Source organism: Chaetodon auriga, chromosome 21 (genome assembly GCF_051107435.1).
Source record: "Chaetodon auriga isolate fChaAug3 chromosome 21, fChaAug3.hap1, whole genome shotgun sequence".
NCBI lineage: Eukaryota > Metazoa > Chordata > Actinopteri > Chaetodontiformes > Chaetodontidae > Chaetodon > Chaetodon auriga.
Window position 1 is genome coordinate 6,023,751 of NC_135094.1, and position 17,130 is coordinate 6,040,880.

A 17,130-nucleotide genomic window follows, 5' to 3' on the forward strand; every position below is an offset into this window, starting at 1 on the left:
GAGCTTTTATGTTGTATTGGTCAAACTTAATCCATGACCTTAACATCCTGCCCACAGCCCTGGAAATTGATATGGAATTTGGTCACGTTTAACATTTCATAGTTGCAGGATCTTTATGACAAAACGCAAGTAGTTTTACTTAAAAACCTAAAGAGAAACTGTAGTTTGCATGTAGAGCATCTTAAAATGGTATTATCAAGCTTTTACCAGGTTCATGTTGGGATAAAAGAAAAAGGGATAGTCATGACAATCCACGTGTCACTATTTAAGAAGTCTGGATAGGTGGATAACCTTGATTTTGCATAACTTACATCCATAAAATTGTTTATAAAAAGTACTATACAAACAGAGATTTTTTTTTTTTTTAATCATTATCTTGTAGGCCCTACGTAGCCTCATCATCATGAAATCGGATCGGGTTTCCCAAACTATTGATTAACCGAAGAGCTGTCTGAACATGTCTTATTTGGATTGTGACGTCATACACCTCCGGTGGGGTCAGAAAGTTAGGGGTTGATGCAATATAGTGAAGAGTTAATCCCTAAATATGAATAAAACCAGTAGACTTTTACTAAATTGGTTTGATATCTCTGCTTTTATTTAAAACAAATATATAAATTTGCTCTTGGTGTATTTTTTCAATATATATCATACCTTGAATATTTCGTTTCTGCGGATCTTTTGAACACCAGCGTCTGACTCCACACGGTTGAATTAGCAGGTAACACCGGAAGTTACGCTATTGGCGCGAATCACAACAACAACAACAAAGCTGCTATTTTTATTTCGCCAAACTATTTATTCATTTGCCATTAAGTGCATATTGGTTTTATTTATTTGTTTGTTTATAACGATACTAACACTAATCGTCTTTGAAGCGTTATAATATTGTATTTGCTGGTTTGAATGTTTGCTGACCGGTTACACAGTTCAAATAAGAGCACAGGCTCTGTGGAAATCTGACAGTTGCGTTATAGCTAAATAAACTTACATTTCGAGGAGTTTCTTATGAAGAAGCCACGCTAAAGCTAAGCTAGTTGACTTTTTAAAGTTCGGATTGATTAACGTTGTTGTCAAGAGTATACGACACTGCCTCTTCAGTTCTCTGACCGCCTGATTGAGGTAAATGACTCGGCTGTTAGTTTGGCTAACATTAACGTGAAGAACTAACCGTATTTTAAATTTAGTAGTAACTAACAGTAGCTAACTGTGCTAACGCTAACTATTGTATACGCACAACGTTGTACCAATCTATGGCCGGTTTATTATTGGCTTGCTAAAATGTGAAACGTAGCTTTAAAAAAGATGCCCAGTCATAGCACATCCTCTGTAAGCGATAATTGTCGACTCAGAAGCTACTGCTAAGGCTAACTAATGCCGTTGTAACAAATATTAAGTAATTTCAGTGGTCCTTCATTCGCTGACAGGTTGACCATGTCTAAAAAAGACAGTGAAGGCTTTATTGTAAAGTTTGTGGAGAGTAAAGGACAAAAAACAGAACATGCTGTCAAGGCGTATGAGGTAAGCTCCATTATCTGCCTCCATTATTGATTATTACAGTTTTTGCCAATGGTCTGCGGTCTCTTTGTTGATGCTTTTGTTGATGATCATGTTTATCTCATTTTTTACACAGGCCATTTTGGAGCTGCAGTCTGAAAAGTACTTGAAAACCATAGATGAAGATGCTGTTTTACAGATGGACCAGAAAGACAAGTCTCTGTTTGTCTTCAGCAGCTTCACCACCCCAGCCTTCCTGCACTGTAAAAAGGTCTGACCCAGTATTTGTTACATCAAAACCTTAATCATGAATTTCACAAGAATTAATGAAAGGCTGTCATGGAGGGTAAATCTCTGCTTCATCACTCTTTGTCATTTGCTGTGTAGCTTGGCTGTCGAGTGGTGAGTCCACTTGTGGTGTTGTACTGCCTGCAGCAGCAGCGTTGTGTCCCCAAAGCAGAGAAGCCCGTCTATAACATGGCCATGGCTGACATCACGATTTCCTGCACCAGCCTGGATAAAGCAACACGGGTTAGTTCACTGCTTCTGATACCTCTCAGACTGTTGCTCTGTTTAAATCAGCTGTTTGATTAATGCATCAGCGAGGTCATGTATGAGTTTAGACTTAAAACATGAAGCAATAATCAACACAATAACAATAAACACAAAGTTAATAAACATAAACAAAAGGAAGGTTTTTCTGTTTCTACAGGCAGAGATAATGGATCTGGTGCAACTCATGGGTGGACAGGTCTACCTTGACCTAAATGTATCTGTCACACACCTGATAGCAGGAGAGGTGGGCAGCAAGAAATACCTGGTAGCTGCCAGCTTGGGTAAACCCATCCTGCTCCCCACATGGGTCAAAACCTGCTGGGAGAAATCTCAGGACAGGTATGTTCTCTCATCAAAACTGATATGAGATCTACTGTAGAAAGATTTGTGTTTTCTTGGCTAAATGAGCTACTTTGTGCTCTCTTTATTTCACAAATACAGAAGGTTTACCAATCAGTCTCAACACTGCTAATAACTATGATTATATCAAAACACAGCTTTTAAATGTAGATGATAATGATTTTGAACACCTCGTTCTGTCTCACTCAGTCTTTTCAGGTACTCAGACCTCCCCATTGAGGAGTATCTGTGCCCTGTGCTGCGTGGCTGTACTGTTTGTGTGACAGGCCTCTCCAGCATAGAGCGTAAAGAGGTGCAGCGGCTCTGTGAGCAGCATGGAGCCAACTACACCGGTCAGCTCAAAATGAACGAGTGCACACACCTCATCGTTAGTGAACCAACCGGCAAGTCACCAGCAGTTTTCACACAATGGCCAATTTTTTCTAATCAAAAACTCCTGTAAGACTCACGTAGTGGGAGAACAACATGGGAGAACAAAAGGATTGTTCTGATTATTCTTTTAGTGTTAGTCTGAAATAATAACCATCCTTGCTGTATCTGTGATACTTTCATAGGTATTACTTTGGTTTTCAGTGCTTGTATTTGTTTGCAGGTCAGAAGTACGAGTGTGCACGGAAGTGGAATGTGTATTGCGTGTCCCTGCACTGGTTGTTTGACAGCATAGAGAAGGGCTTTTGTCAAGACGAGAGCAGGTACACTGTGGAGCGTAACGCATCAAAGTCCACTCGACCACATACCTCCACCCCTACTGGCACCAACAAGAAGGAGGGTGAGGCACAGCTTGTTCATGGTATTAAAAATGTTCCTTTTTCATCCTGTGTGATCGGGGTCGAGCACTACATTTATTACCTCTTGTAAAGTGTTTGATAGTGTTAGTTTGCAATATATAAAAATGAAGAATCATGTTTTTTTAACAGAGGGTCCATCTCTGTTGGGCTTGAGCCACATCTCTGTCAACGCCAGCATGACAATAAATGACACGGCCCTCACCAACTCCACCATCAGCCGCCTGGAAGCTCCAGACCCCATAGATAGTCTGGATCTCACTGTCTGCCCAGCTGATGATATACTGGATGGCTGCAAGGTAAGCAGAAGAATATTCCTATTCATACAGACTGTGGATTTCCTTGGTAATCTCTTGATAAAAATTATGAAAGACAAGTCTGAGATTTTATTTCACAAGTGTTAAATGTTGTGCAGCTGTACCTGTGTGGCCTGCCGGGGAAGAAACTGGAGAAGCTGAGGCGTCTTGTGAACGCTGCAGGAGGTCTGCGCTTCAACCAGCCCAGTGAGGAACTCACACATGTGGTCATGGGAGAGCTGGACCAGGACCTCAAGAGTTTTCTCTCCAAAGCAGCACATAGGTCTGAAAATACAGAATCCAAGGGTTTAGAAACATATCAAATATGTAAATTAGACAAAATGTGTACATGCATGTTTGATGTGTTGATTTCATTTCATGTACTACAGGTATGGTTTGATAACTTAAGAATGTAGCCCACCTTGAATTAAGTTCCATTGAAGTTTAAGTTAAGGACTTCATGTATTCATAATGGTTAAGTTGCTTTGCAACATCATATTTAGTCACAATAAAGAAAATACACAGATATCCTCAAAGCACATAGAAATGTAGAAGGGAGTGGAGTCTATGATATTCAGAGAAGTTGTAGCATAAGGTGGAGAGTACTGTGGCCATTTAAGATTACAGTATGCAACCACTGAGTTGATGTTATCTCTGTATGTTACTCCTCAGACCTCATGTAGTAACAGTGCAGTGGCTGGTGGACAGTTTCAACAAAGGCAGTCTACTCCCAGAAGCGGGTTACCTCCACCCTGACTGTCTGCCTCCTGCTGCGGCTGCTGTATCTGTGCCTGCCCATCACACTTCCACCTCCCGGCCCTCAGCCGGCCCCCCTGTGGCCAGCCCCAGCACTCCCAGGCATAAGAGAGCAGAGGAGGATATGCTCTCACAGTACATGGAAGATGACCCTACAATAGGTAGGTATCTGTTGTTGAAGGATTTACTGGGGCCAAGTGAAAGTGGATGTCATTAAGAGATTTTAGAAGATATATAGTTTCATGTTTTGCAGCTAGTCTCTTTTTTTATTTTCATTATCCTCCAGTTGACATGCCCCCACAAGCAGAGGGCAGCAGCAGGAGGTCCATCAGTACAGCTGCAGAGCCTCAGCCTGACCTCTGGGCACCAAACCAGACCAGAGGACCAGAGCCAGAATCCACCCTGCAAGAAACCAGCGAGGCAGGCCTGTTTTGTGGGAAATGTTTCCTTCTTGTGGGCTTCGGCTCTGAGGCCGAGGCCCAGCTCTCTCTGCTGGTGACAGAAAATGGAGGCAAGGTGCTGATGGGCCGCACACGTGTTGTGGCGGACTACGCGGTGGTCCCACTGTTGGGCTGCTCGGTGGAGGCCACAGTGGACGAGGTGGTCACTGATACCTGGCTGGTAAGATCATAGTCATACTGTTGGCAAATTTGTTAATCATCCTTAATTTAATTTAAGACACGTATGTGTTCTCTATCAGTTTTGTGTCACAGGAAAGAGCATTTTAAGTTTGTTACCTGACAAAATGTTTCATCCTTGTTCATTTTCAGGCCATGTGTGTGGAGAAGGAGTGTGTTCTGCAGCTCTCCTCCAACCCTTTGTTCACGCCTGTTCCTGTGATGGACGGACGTCTTCCTCTCAAAGACTGCGTCCTCTCTGTCAGTCAGTTCACCGGAGCAGAGAGGGAGTCTTTGGTCGAGCTGGCCAAGCACCTTGGAGCCAGGTATGGTTACACTGGTTCTGATTCTGGCGCAGGAGCTTTTAAGCCCTTCAGTCCTATTTCAGGTGCATCTCATTCAGCAGTCAGATGAAGCAGAGGTAGAGAGGACAGGAGAGCAAAAGGGGAAACAGCACAGGGAACACACTGCTATAACAGGGTCCTTAAAAATGTTTATTGGTTTGCTTTCATTACTTTTTCTATTGTTTTGTTGTCATGGGCTCTATAATACAATGATGACTCTTCAGGTGTAACTCTACTCTAATAAAATGTAGTAGTAATACTTGTGGTTTTAGGCACATTATGTTTGGAAACTTGTTCTGTTATGGTGGTTGTTTTGTGTTCAGGACAAAGATATTGAAAGAGGAATTTCCATTTTTCTCTGTGTCAGAGCTGCTGGGCTGTGGGGTGTTACCGCTGCTGAATACTGCAAATGTAGATGAAGTCCTTTGCTTTGCACGTTATTTTCTCTCCTTTACCCTCATGTCCTGCCAGTGTGTTATGAACAACCTGTCTTAAAGCTTCATCTTCTCTCTCTCTCCTGTAGTGTCCAGGATTACTTTGTGCGTCTGGCCAACCAGAAGAAAGGCATGCTGGCCAGCACTCATCTGGTGTTGCAGAGCCCCGAAGGTACAAAGTACCAGGCAGCAAAGAAATGGGGGCTGCCAGCTGTCACCATGCACTGGATACTAGAGTCTGCTCGGAGCGGCCAGAGAGCAGAGGAGGGGCGTTTTCTAGTTGACCTGCCTCCCTCGCCAGGTGAGAGAAGTGTCACGATTAAAGCCTTTATGTGGACGTAAATGCATGTTTTATTAGCATTGGCTGGGTGTAGAACATGATGGATGGCAGTAATTATACTAAATTACCAATGAGTGTATTTCTTACCTTCCAAGTAAAATCTGGCACTTTTGATAGCTAATATATTATTTGGCTCTATAGGTTGCTTGGTGTGATTCTGCTGTGCATTTTAGGCCAAGTTTTCATTGTTTCTTATCCTATAACAGTGGCTTTATTTTCTTCTCCTACAGGCAGAGATGATGAGAGTTTTGTCGGCGGTTCCCAGAAGCCAGCCATGCCTCCACCGGCACGTTTGTCTCCAGAGATCCCTTTGCTTGGCGTCCAGAGCGGTAAGGCTGTTACCCCGCTGGATTTAGGTCGCTTCCGGAGCAAAGCGTTCCGCTCCGTGTTGGATGACATGAAGCCCAAACAGGACATCAGCACCCCCAAACAAAACCAGGAGGGCTGCAGAAGGAACCCCCATCAGAAGGAACCCTCACTGCAGCTGGACACTCCCTCTCGCTTCCTCAGCAGAGACCAGCTCTTCAGGCCCTCCTTCAATGTCAAGGTCAGGACAGCAACAGAATCTAGTGTTAGAATTAGGATTTTAGCTTCATGTAGTAAATTGTGCATTGATATTTGATGGATAACCATGTAAATACATGAACTGCTCCTCCTGTTCAGGATGCATTAGGAGCATTGGAGACTCCAGGGGGAAGTTCCAAACCAGGAGAGAAGTTTGGGACGCCGCTGACTGATGTCATCAACAAGAACCTGAAAGTAGCTCTGGCCAATAGTGCCCGAAATAGTGCCTCAGATATGCAAGCCATCTCTGCTAGCCCCCAGTTTACCAAGACAGCTGAGAAGGAGGTAAACTAAAGTACAGCAGGCCTGCTTGCATACTCCACATTGGTGGTTTAATCCCAGGATTGCATCATTTGTCAAGTAAAATGCACCTTGTACTACAAGGGAAAGTACTATTAAATACTGCACATATCACTTAATGTTTTTTGTTTGTAAGGTCCCAGAAAAAGAAGGCGGCCCTCTGACTGGCGTTGTGATCTGTGTGGGAAAGAAGCTGAGCAAAATGCAGGGTGAACTCAATGCCATCGCTGCCTCGCTCGGAGCGGACTTCAGGTATTCAACACGTCGTCACTCTTTTTGTCCACTACTGCTGGCTGCAACCCTTCTTCAGTCAATTTCAGTGTTAAGTGGTGGGGGGGATAAACAGTCCTCATTGTGTGGAAAAAAAAAAACTTTCCAAATCTTTATAAACATACCGAACAAAGAAGGAAGTTTCAAAATAAAAGCACAATAACTTTGGAAGATGTCCATTTTATTTGTCTAATCCAGGCTGCTGAAGCTTCATATGTTAAGAATATATTATTGCACAGAAGAAGGACTGTGCATTTTGTCCCCTCTCACTTTACGAAGAGATCTGTTTGCACCCAGGATGGACAGAAGGAATCATTACAGCAACCAGTAACCCTTTTAATGTACATATAGGAAGATGAGGATTGATTTAAGAAAGAAAGATTTGAAAATGTGATCCTAATGATGCAAACAGTACAAAGACTCTTTATCAACTTGTTTTTAGGTGGGCTTGTGACGATACAGTGACGCACTACATCTACCAGGGCCGTGTGGGGGACAACACCCGGGAATACAGAGGAGTGAAGGAGAGGGGGCTGCATGTGGTCTCCCAGCACTGGCTGCAGGCTGTACGTTTCCCAGCAGCAGAGCCCGAAGCTCTACTTTACTGCTCAACTCCTTGAGTTGCTTATTTTGATGCATTTTTATTGTCTGACCAACAAATTAGTTTATATTATATAACTTATAATTATATAAAACAGAGAAAAGCAGCCAATCCTCACATTTGAGAGGCTGGAACCAATCAATTAATCAATGAATTGTTTGAGCTGTAAAGTGAATTGTAACTTTGAAGCTGGTTACTCATGTTTTAAAGTACTATCATGCAGAAACACAGTTAGTCCTGTCCTGATGGACCTTAGTGTCAGTGATACTGTGTGATTGCAGATAATAAGATATTCATCTATTTGTGCATATGTGTCAAACAATTAGGAGACAAACTGCAGACTGAGCTTGATTTGATATAAACCACAAAGGAAATTATTAGTCAAAAATGCGTGCCTCAATGAACGAGGCATTTTGTTGACGTTTGTTACACGAGCTTGTAAAGAAATTATGTCTTCAAGAAGATACAAGTGATATTAAGATACACCTGATCTAATCATTTTCATGCCGGTAGCTGCTGCTTTGTGCCTCCTGTTATCATTCAGTATTCACTTAGCACATTTCACCTGGGGGGGAAATAATTATCATCCCATCAACCAAAGCAGAATATTTAATCAAAAACAGCTTTGATGTGCTAATTTTGCAGACAGATGGGAGTGTCAGCTGTGCTTCCCCTTGTCATTACTTCGTTCAGTTAATTCTTGTGGCAGCATACACAGAAGTTTACATCTAACAAGTTGCCGTGCCGTCTTGTGCAGTGTGCTGAGGAGCAGAGGCATGTCCCCGAGTCTCTGTATCCTTTCACCTACAACCCTAAGATGAGCCTAAACCTCAGCCAGGTGCCCAGCAGCTCTCAGAGGTCTCCACCTTCAACACGAACCCAACTCAGAGACGCCACTGAGGCAAAGGACGACAAGGTGGGTGGAAATATGTAATTTCACCTCCTGTAGTAGCGCTTTTTATTGTGTCTGTACGTTGAAGATCAGTCAAGCATTGGATGCTGTTCAGCATCAGAAAGAGGTGCCTCCTGAATGCAGGGGGTCTCATCTAATGATCTGTTTGATTATCTGACCCTCAGAGTGAAGACGCTACCACAGAAGAAAATACAACGTTACGTCGTGTAAGTGACGGAAGCGTAGAAGAAGAGACGCATGATGCTGCGGATAAAAGTGGTGAGTGTCTTTTTTCCAGCTCTGCATGTACATGATACAACCACTTGTTTTTGTTTTTAATGATCGTTATTGATTATCTCGTGCAGATATTTCAGAGACTCTAGAAATGAGAGAGAACCTGCAAAGACAGCTCCAGGAGATCATGTCGGCCACCAAGCTGACGACAGGGAGGCGTGCCTCAGCCAGACTCAGCAGGATGGGATCAGGAGGGGCCGACTCGGGCCCCCACACGCCCGATGGGAGCCGGGTTGGACGCAGTGGGAACAGACGCACTCTAGAAGCTCTCAGGTAAGGAAGCCATGTAGTGAGAAGGTAAATATAGATGCATCCTTATAGGATTTCAAAGCAACCTGGTAACATTTTTAGGACAGTTGTGCCATAAAACACATACAGTTTATGAATTTGAGGCATTTCAAATGAAGAAACCTGAAGCTGAAACAGTTCAGAGCGTGATGAAGCTGTTTTCATCCTCATCAAAATAAATTCCCCTCATTCTGTCCTGACCTCAGGGTTTCCAGAGAAGCAGCTATGGACATAAACACAGAGCCATCTCAGAGTGAACAGATCGTCTGGGATGACCCCACAGCCAGGGAGGAGAGGGCCAAGCTGGCTGATAACTTACAGTGGCCCGGAAGCCCCTCGCAATACTCTGAGCCCCTGGCACCTCCACCCCCTCCCACCGCTGAAAACGGCCCTCAGTTCAGGGACTCCATGACGGACTCTGAGCTGGTGGAGATGGGTAAGAGATCAGGAGGAGGCTGCACGAACTGTTTGAAGTTCAAAGTTAGCCAAGTTATACCTTAAGGTGGAGAATTACACATGACTGATTCAAAGCTAGTGGCAAAACATAAACTAGTTCACACGTCTAGTCAACCAAAGGTTTACACCTACGAACTGTAGTAGTAATCGTTAGTAATTCTGACACGTAGTTTTCTCCATGTTTGCAACTCAATCCTGAAGAGGACTCTCAGGTCAGTGTGATTAAGACAGGTGTGTTTGTTTACCTGCATCTCAGCTAATTTGACTTGCACTGTCATCACTTTGTCCTCTCCCAGCTGCCTGTGATGTGATCGACCAGCACATGGGCCGGAAAGTCAGGACGCCTCCAACCAAGGAGCGAGAAAGTGACCTCCTCACTCCCAAAGCCCCCAGCATCGCCTTCCCTCTCGCAAACCCTCCAGTCGCACCGGAGCCACAGGTGAGCATTCATGATTATATTTACAACATATCTGCACACACATGCTGTAATATGCACCCTTTCAAACTAGCTGCCGGTGCTAATAAAGCTTTCTCTCTCTCGCAGGAGGAGCGCGAGGAAGAAAAGCAGCCGCCCAGATTTCAGCTGTCCTCCCTCAGCCCTCAGGAACGCATTGATTACAGTCACCTCATAGAGGAGCTTGGTGAGTTTTCCACCTAATTAGGGCTCAAACAGTGTTTCATCACGCTGCAGTGAAAAAAAAGGCAACACATCACAGGCCTGAAGTCAAGAGGAGCTAATCCCCAATGACTAAAACAGAGGATAGTGCCTCCAGGGTCTGGGAATATTTCCTCCTCCAGATGCTTCCTCTGACAAACATGTTCTCAAATAGACCGCAGCACATCGTCAGCTGAGTCATTCTTGAATCTTATGTGGTCTATTCAACCGAAGCAGCATTTACAAAGAGAAATGTCGAGCATAAAGGGGGGATTGATTGTATAGAACAGTCCCGTGAGATTAAATTATTTTGAAAATTGTGTTTAATTCTGCCGCTGACGTTGAAAGCAGCAGCGTATAGTGAGTCAGCAGGTAGAGGTGGGTCGTGCAACAGGCTCCGGTCTTTTATCATCAGGTCTGTAAGTTTAGGTACAGCATATCTCATCTATAGTTCTGTTTTTCCTCTCTTTCATAATACGGTTTTATAGGTGGTGTAGTCCTTGACAAGCAGTCTTTTGACCCCAGCTGCTCCCACATCATCGTCGGGACTCCCCTGCGCAACGAGAAGTACCTGGCAGCGATGGCGGCCGGCAAATGGATCCTGCACCGCTCATACCTGGAGGCCTGCCGCTCTGTGGGTTGCTTCATCCAGGTCAGGATCTGAAGATTTCACCCTGCAGTAACTGTATTGCTGTGGTATTGATATTGAAGTTAATGTCCAGCATGTTAGCTAATGTCCTGTCGTGTTCCAGGAGGATGAGTACGAGTGGGGCAGTAGCTCCATTCTGGATGCGTTGCCCTCCATCACCTCCCAGCAGAGGAGACTGGCATTAGCTGCCATGCGCTGGAGAAAAAGCCTGCAGGGACGCTCTGAGCACGGGGTACTTACAGGCGCAGCCACATATTGTATTATCTGCTGCTTGAGATTTAAAGCGTGTTAAGTATTCTTTCTGTGTTTTTCAGGGAGCCTTCAGTGGATGGACCGTCATGCTGAACATCGACCAGAACAGAGAATCGGGCTTCAGGCGGTTACTGCAGTCTGGCAGGGCGAAGGTTGCTGCCTGAACTTTTAGTTACTTCAGCAGCCAGCGTTTAATTGTAATGCCAAAGCTTTTGTTCTTACCTGTAATTTCTCTCTCCAGGTCCTGCCGAGTCCCTCGCCGTCCTTGTACAAGGAGGCCACTCACCTGTTTGCAGACTTCAGCCGGCTGAAGCCCGGAGACTTCAGGGTCAACATATCAGAGGCTGCCTCCAATGGAGTCACATGCCTGAAGCCAGAGTACATCGCAGATTACCTCATGCAGGCCAGTGGAGCTCTATTTTTACTGGATTGAATAACAAAATCTTAGATCATTATATTACAGTGTTAATGTAAACAGGATGTTGCTTCAGTTTAATTACATGCTGAGAGTGAAGTGAAGTATCAGCTTTGTGAAGAAAGAGTGACTTAATATCACTTTTATGGACCGTTTATCATTTTAAACGATGATATCTTGGAATAAGTAAGATCGCTTTATTACTGTTAAGTCAGAATGAAGTTAGATTTGGTAGGTTCAGTGTTAAAGATGCCTTTTTGTCTGTCCTCCAGGAGCCAACCCCACCTATCGAGCTGTACCACCTGAGCGAAGCTCCATCTGAAGAAACTCCAGGCACCCCGTCACGTAAGCGTAAAGCAGCGGCAGACAACTCCAGGCTGAAAAAGTCACGTCTGAACTGAATGTACTAAACGTTACCATTAAATGGCCCATGTCTGTGAAAATGACTGTAAATAAGATTGTTTTTATCCTGTAAAAATAAAATGAACGTTGCGCTTGTTTTATCACTCTGGCTTCGTCACTCAGGATTGCATTTGGCTGCTGCCTCAGACTGTAGCTGTGACGGATGACTCAATGAGGGTCTGCACAAAATGTTGAGTCACGTTTTGTAATTGGGTGCAGTGATGTTATGTGGCCTCTGGGGGGCAGAATATCTTCACTCTTCGGTTTAGGACTGCGTGACAAGCGATTTCTCAGCAGCAGAATTTTGGAGGTGGGTTCCTAATGTGCTCATTTATTTCTTGAAAAACTATAATTAGCAGGTAATTTTAATAACTTTATTGAATGTTTGAAGTTGACTCATATTTACAGTCCATTCAAAAAACTCTGGCTGTTTCTAGCAGCTGTCTCCTCATTAAAAGTGAATATTTCTAATCTAATTTTTTCCATAAATAAAACCTGCCTCTGTATCTTTTAGGACAGTTTTACTCGTAGTCAGCAGTCTGATCTACTTCTCTTGGTAAGAAGTCAAAGAGGCTGAACTGAAGAGTCAAAACACTCAACCCTAACTCACTCAGTATTCCCCTCCCAACCTGTGCACTTATGTCCAACTTGTATGTGCTGTTGATCTGCCCCTGCACTAGATGGATGCCAGATTTTGTTTACCCAGTGTCGATTTAGGGCTTTCGTAGAGCGATGTGCTGTTTGATACCAGGGTGCCAGCTGGGGTTAGATGCCCCTGCTCTCTCCCATATGGACAGATAAGTGGTTTAACCTCATAATAGATGGACCAGCTGACAGCCTCCCGACAGATTCAGGCTTGAGCTGCAGTTTGAGAGGTGTGGGATTAGAGCAGAAAGAGCTGCACTGACAGAGGAACATGACTCAGGCTGCGGGGTCCGGGAGCCTCCAGGGGCCTCCAACAAAGCAAGGAGTAGCTTAAGGTCACGTGTAGAGGTTTGCACTAAAAGAACATGCAATACCTCACCACCGATTGAGCTCTGAGTTATTCATTTTAATTTTTATGAGAAAAATCAGACATAAAGGGTCACCTTTTGACTCCTTCATTTACCTTGTGACCCCCCCAGAGGTCCCACCAAGCTGTTCTATATTAAACTGATCAAAAGTCTTATCAATGGGTATAATGTGTCCATTTCAGTAAACTAAAAGGTTTGGAAAACCTCTGATTTAATCATCTAGTTAAAAACTTAAAAAGGGATATTAATTATTTGCAATGTAATTTATCCTCATCTTTAAATAATGTTTATGAAACAAAATGATTGCAAGTGTAGCCGTCCGTTTAGTTTCTCCTGCTGTTTCCCAGAATATATGACTTATAATGGTCCTCATTCTACTTTATTTATCTCAGGACACTATTGTTTTTTAAATTATGTTAATTGCTCAATTAAAGATTCTGAAAGATTCTAAGGAGTCTGAAAATTACTTATTTTGTCTTATCAGGAGCCCAAAATGTAAATTAATTAACTAAAAGAATGAGCAAAGCTGTCGGAAACAGTTTGATTTAGTTGATGATTAAAGGATTACTGATTGATTAATCGACTAACTAGATCAACGCGTTGCAGCTGCTCTGAAAGCTTCTCTATCAGAAATGCTGCATCTTTAATGTCTGTCGTTGCTGCAGCAGGACAGAAAAGCGCAGTTTCAATCACAGTTGGCTTCGGTTGGCCAGGATGTTTCAAGTCAACAGGTGTCCCATTGAGGTGGGCTAATCTCCCACTTTGCTGACTGGCAGGTGGCCAAGAGTTGAGGCTGATCGTCGCTCTTCATCGCGGCCCCTCCTCTCCTGAAAGGTAACTTTCAGCTTTTCTTGTCAGGACAGAGCATTTCAGCACGACTCTCCACACAGGGAGGAAACTCTGCAGCAGTCCTCATTAAAATTCCCTGCCCGTACGCTCACCACGAAAACCTCCTTTTAGTGGGTGGCACCGGCGTCCTGCGCGCCTCTTTAATTGCGCACCACGCATTAACGAGCGATCACGGATCCCAGCTTCATCACCAGCGGTGTCCGCCGATCGCGCCGCCTTGAGCCGGACAGCTTGCTTCATGTCCCGCGATTTACGGCGACAAGGCTGAGAGAGGAAAGGTGGGCGCAGAGTCCCAGAGGTCCGGCAAAGGGGTGGCGCCCTACGCATCTCATCCGGCGCCTTGGACACGCTGTGCCGCGACCCACGGCGACGCGGTCCGCTCCTGCAGCCCGCTGGCTCCTCGTTGCGGCTCATGATTGTGACATTTCTCTGAGGGGACTGGCAACATGTGCGCCTGGGTGGTGTGAAGTGTGACACAGCGGCTTTGGGGTTTCATTTCTCTCGGTTACGACAAGTACCCGACGTTACGGCGCACCTTGTGTAATAGGTAAGTACATCAGTTTATTTCTCTTTTTCAGATCAGACAGCTCAGCCTCTGCCCTCTGCCTGCGCTGTGTTTTATTGGCTGCTCTTCCAATACCTCTGCGTATTGATTATGTTGACCATCCGATTTGTTGGGAGCTCGGCTGACGGTTTCCAGGCAATTATGAGCAGTGACTGTCACAGACACACGCATGAAATCACTGTCAGTGCTGCATCCAACTAACACTGCAACACATCCCAACATAGAGCTTCAGAGCATCTGTCAGTGCCTTGGATGACATGGAGGTTTTACACTAAGACAGGAAAATGCCATCATCAGAAGTTGAGCTGCTGCTGGTCAGCTCTCTGGATGCTTCCTGCAAATTTTCATTGGGAAGATTAGGAATAATTGCATTTTTTGGCTTTCTGGGTTCCTCTGATCATAATTTGTGTTGTATCCATCTCTGTCCCAGTGTTTCTTGACAGGGGAGTATCAAGGCAAGTTAAGGAAATGTGTTCTGAAGTGTTTCATTAGACTTTGGGTGACACTTTATTCTTGGAGAGATTAATGGTAGATTCCTTGCAGTGGCTGGCTGTAGTCCCAGGTTATTTACAGCAGTGGTAGGCCGGTTTACTCCCCAAAATAAAAAAAAGTTTCAAGTTTTTCAAGAGAGAGAAAGCCATCAATCTTGCACCTTGAAGATCTCTGCCCGGAGCGCCCTTCAAGTGGCTTATTTCTCAGGCAACATGGCAGCAACAAAGCAGATAATAGGAGAAACTCTCTTAAAACGCAAGACTACGATGAACACAGCGGCATCACAAAATGCCCCATTCGAGTGTGGAGCTGCAGCTTTGTTTTCAAGCACAGTGTGGGATCTTATAGAGCACAGTTTAAAGTGTGTACTAATTGAACCTGCCAGCCACTCTCTGCATTGTGACAGGAATGTTTGGTTGCCTGTTCTCCACAGAAACCCCCCATTCCTTTGTTCTGGGGGACAATCCTCCAGTGCCGTGTGTGTGCAGTGGTGGGGGGAGGGAGAGGGGTCAATGGGGGTATTGACATCTGTAGCTGACAGTTTCCTCGGGGCGAGCTGACCTGCTGTGATACCATGAATGGGTATTACGGAACATATGAGCAAAGCACTTAATACTAATGAGGACATTTATTCTTTGGGCACAATGCTCGATGACCGGTCATATATCCAGAGAGAAATCATGCGATGCTGCAAACTCTGAATATTTATTGAAGACAACTTGGTAAATGAGGACGATCCATGACACCATTTCCTCTTCCAACGATTCATTTCGTTTTCCAGAAACTTTTCACTGAATTTAATTGGTTTGTCAGTTTGAGCAAAGTCAAGTTTATTTACAGAATGTTGTTCCAAACCTAGTGCAGAAACAAGTAGACAATTAATCAATTGGTTGATTGTCAGAAAATTAATCAGCAGCTAATTGATTAGTCGTTGATATCATTTATCAAGCAACAAGTCTACAGTCTTTGAGCTAAGTGCTAACATCATGCTCACAGTGACAATGCAAACATGCTGATTTTTAGCATGTAATGTTAACCATGTTCACCATCTTAGTTTAGCGTGTTAGCATCGCTAATTAGCACTAAAATGAAAGTACAGCTGACGTGTTGAGAACATTAGTCCTGATGATGGTGGTAGCCGTAATGTTAAGTGATTACTAAAGTTGTGAGGAAAATTTTAGTATATAGACTAATGTTAACCATTTTAATGTCATGTGTTAGCATGCTAACGATTGCTAATTAGCACTAAACATAAAGTAAAGCTGAGGCTGCTGAGGATATTAGTCCTGATGATAGGGCTAGATAGTGCTAGTTGTGAGGAAAATATTTAACATATAGGCTAATTTTAACTGTGTTCACCATCTTAGTGTTGCGTGTTTGCATGCGAACTCCCAAAAAGATCATCATGAAAGCTCATACAGTCAAGCCTCAATGATTTTCCTCATAGGTTATTGACGGCACATCCCGCCATTTCTTTGTGATGTTGTCCTGAATGATGGAGGCCATAGTGTGTGTCGGTCATTTCAACACCTTCCTATGTGGTGTGATATCTACTGTCAACATTCCCAAGAATTTTCAGAGGGCAGCGGCAGGACAATCTCCGCAGCTGCTCTCTTATCAGCGGTGTCAGGAAAAGTCTACATTAACAATGAAAAACACCCGGAAAATATCAGCTTTCCCATCCAGAGCAACAGACCTCCCTTAAACAAACGTATTGAGGAAGTCCAAGGAAATGGGAAAATCTGGTTTCTGACTGTGGCAGCAGAAAGTCTGAGCTGATGGGAAACTGTCGGGGAATGTGACTATGGCAGTGTGAGCGGGTTTCATAATTGTAAGTAAGCGCCCCTTATGACTGGTAGAGAGTGGTACGCCATGAGGTGGAATGCAGCCCCCATGGGCCCCTCATGCTACACACTATGTGCTCAGCATGGACTTCGCACCTTCCACCAGCCTGGCCAAAACGGCAAGTGACCAAAACAGGATTTCGCTTAAGCAAAGGGAGGAAAAAGCTGGCCTGAGCCTGCGCTTTTTCTTTTCCTGTGTTTCCTAAATGTCGCGCAGTATTAACGAAGGCCCTCAGCTGCTTTCGAAATGACTTTCATTCAAGCCGAGAGCCGGCTCATATGCAGGAACCACGGGGGAGGTGCCACGCTGAAAAGCAAGCGAAAACCGCTCTATTCAAGCCAGGA

At 44.3% G+C, this 17,130-nt stretch overlaps 2 protein-coding genes across 2 annotated transcripts in view; both read left to right on the top strand.

Moving 5' to 3' along the window:
* The first annotated feature begins 703 nt into the window (after positions 1-703).
* On the top strand, positions 704-12,121 carry topbp1 (DNA topoisomerase II binding protein 1). The gene is made up of 28 exons (XM_076721496.1): positions 704-1,122; positions 1,428-1,521; positions 1,634-1,768; positions 1,885-2,028; positions 2,210-2,391; positions 2,602-2,795; positions 3,005-3,181; positions 3,330-3,496; positions 3,613-3,776; positions 4,166-4,410; positions 4,536-4,870; positions 5,020-5,192; positions 5,734-5,945; positions 6,215-6,531; positions 6,648-6,833; positions 6,985-7,100; positions 7,561-7,684; positions 8,477-8,635; positions 8,797-8,890; positions 8,977-9,178; positions 9,400-9,629; positions 9,946-10,088; positions 10,194-10,290; positions 10,793-10,956; positions 11,057-11,185; positions 11,268-11,357; positions 11,447-11,608; positions 11,893-12,121. The coding sequence occupies exons 2-28, from the start codon at positions 1,435-1,437 to the stop codon at positions 12,019-12,021; spliced, it is 4,557 nt and encodes a 1,518-aa protein (XP_076577611.1). The 5' UTR covers positions 704-1,122; positions 1,428-1,434; the 3' UTR covers positions 12,022-12,121.
* A 1,758-nt stretch (positions 12,122-13,879) lies between these two features.
* Positions 13,880-17,130, top strand: part of tmem108 (transmembrane protein 108) — a 44,656-nt gene continuing 41,405 nt past the window's right edge. The window contains exon 1 of the mRNA XM_076761588.1: positions 13,880-14,431. The gene's annotated coding sequence lies outside the window, so the exon portion shown is untranslated. The remainder of the gene's footprint in view (positions 14,432-17,130) is intronic.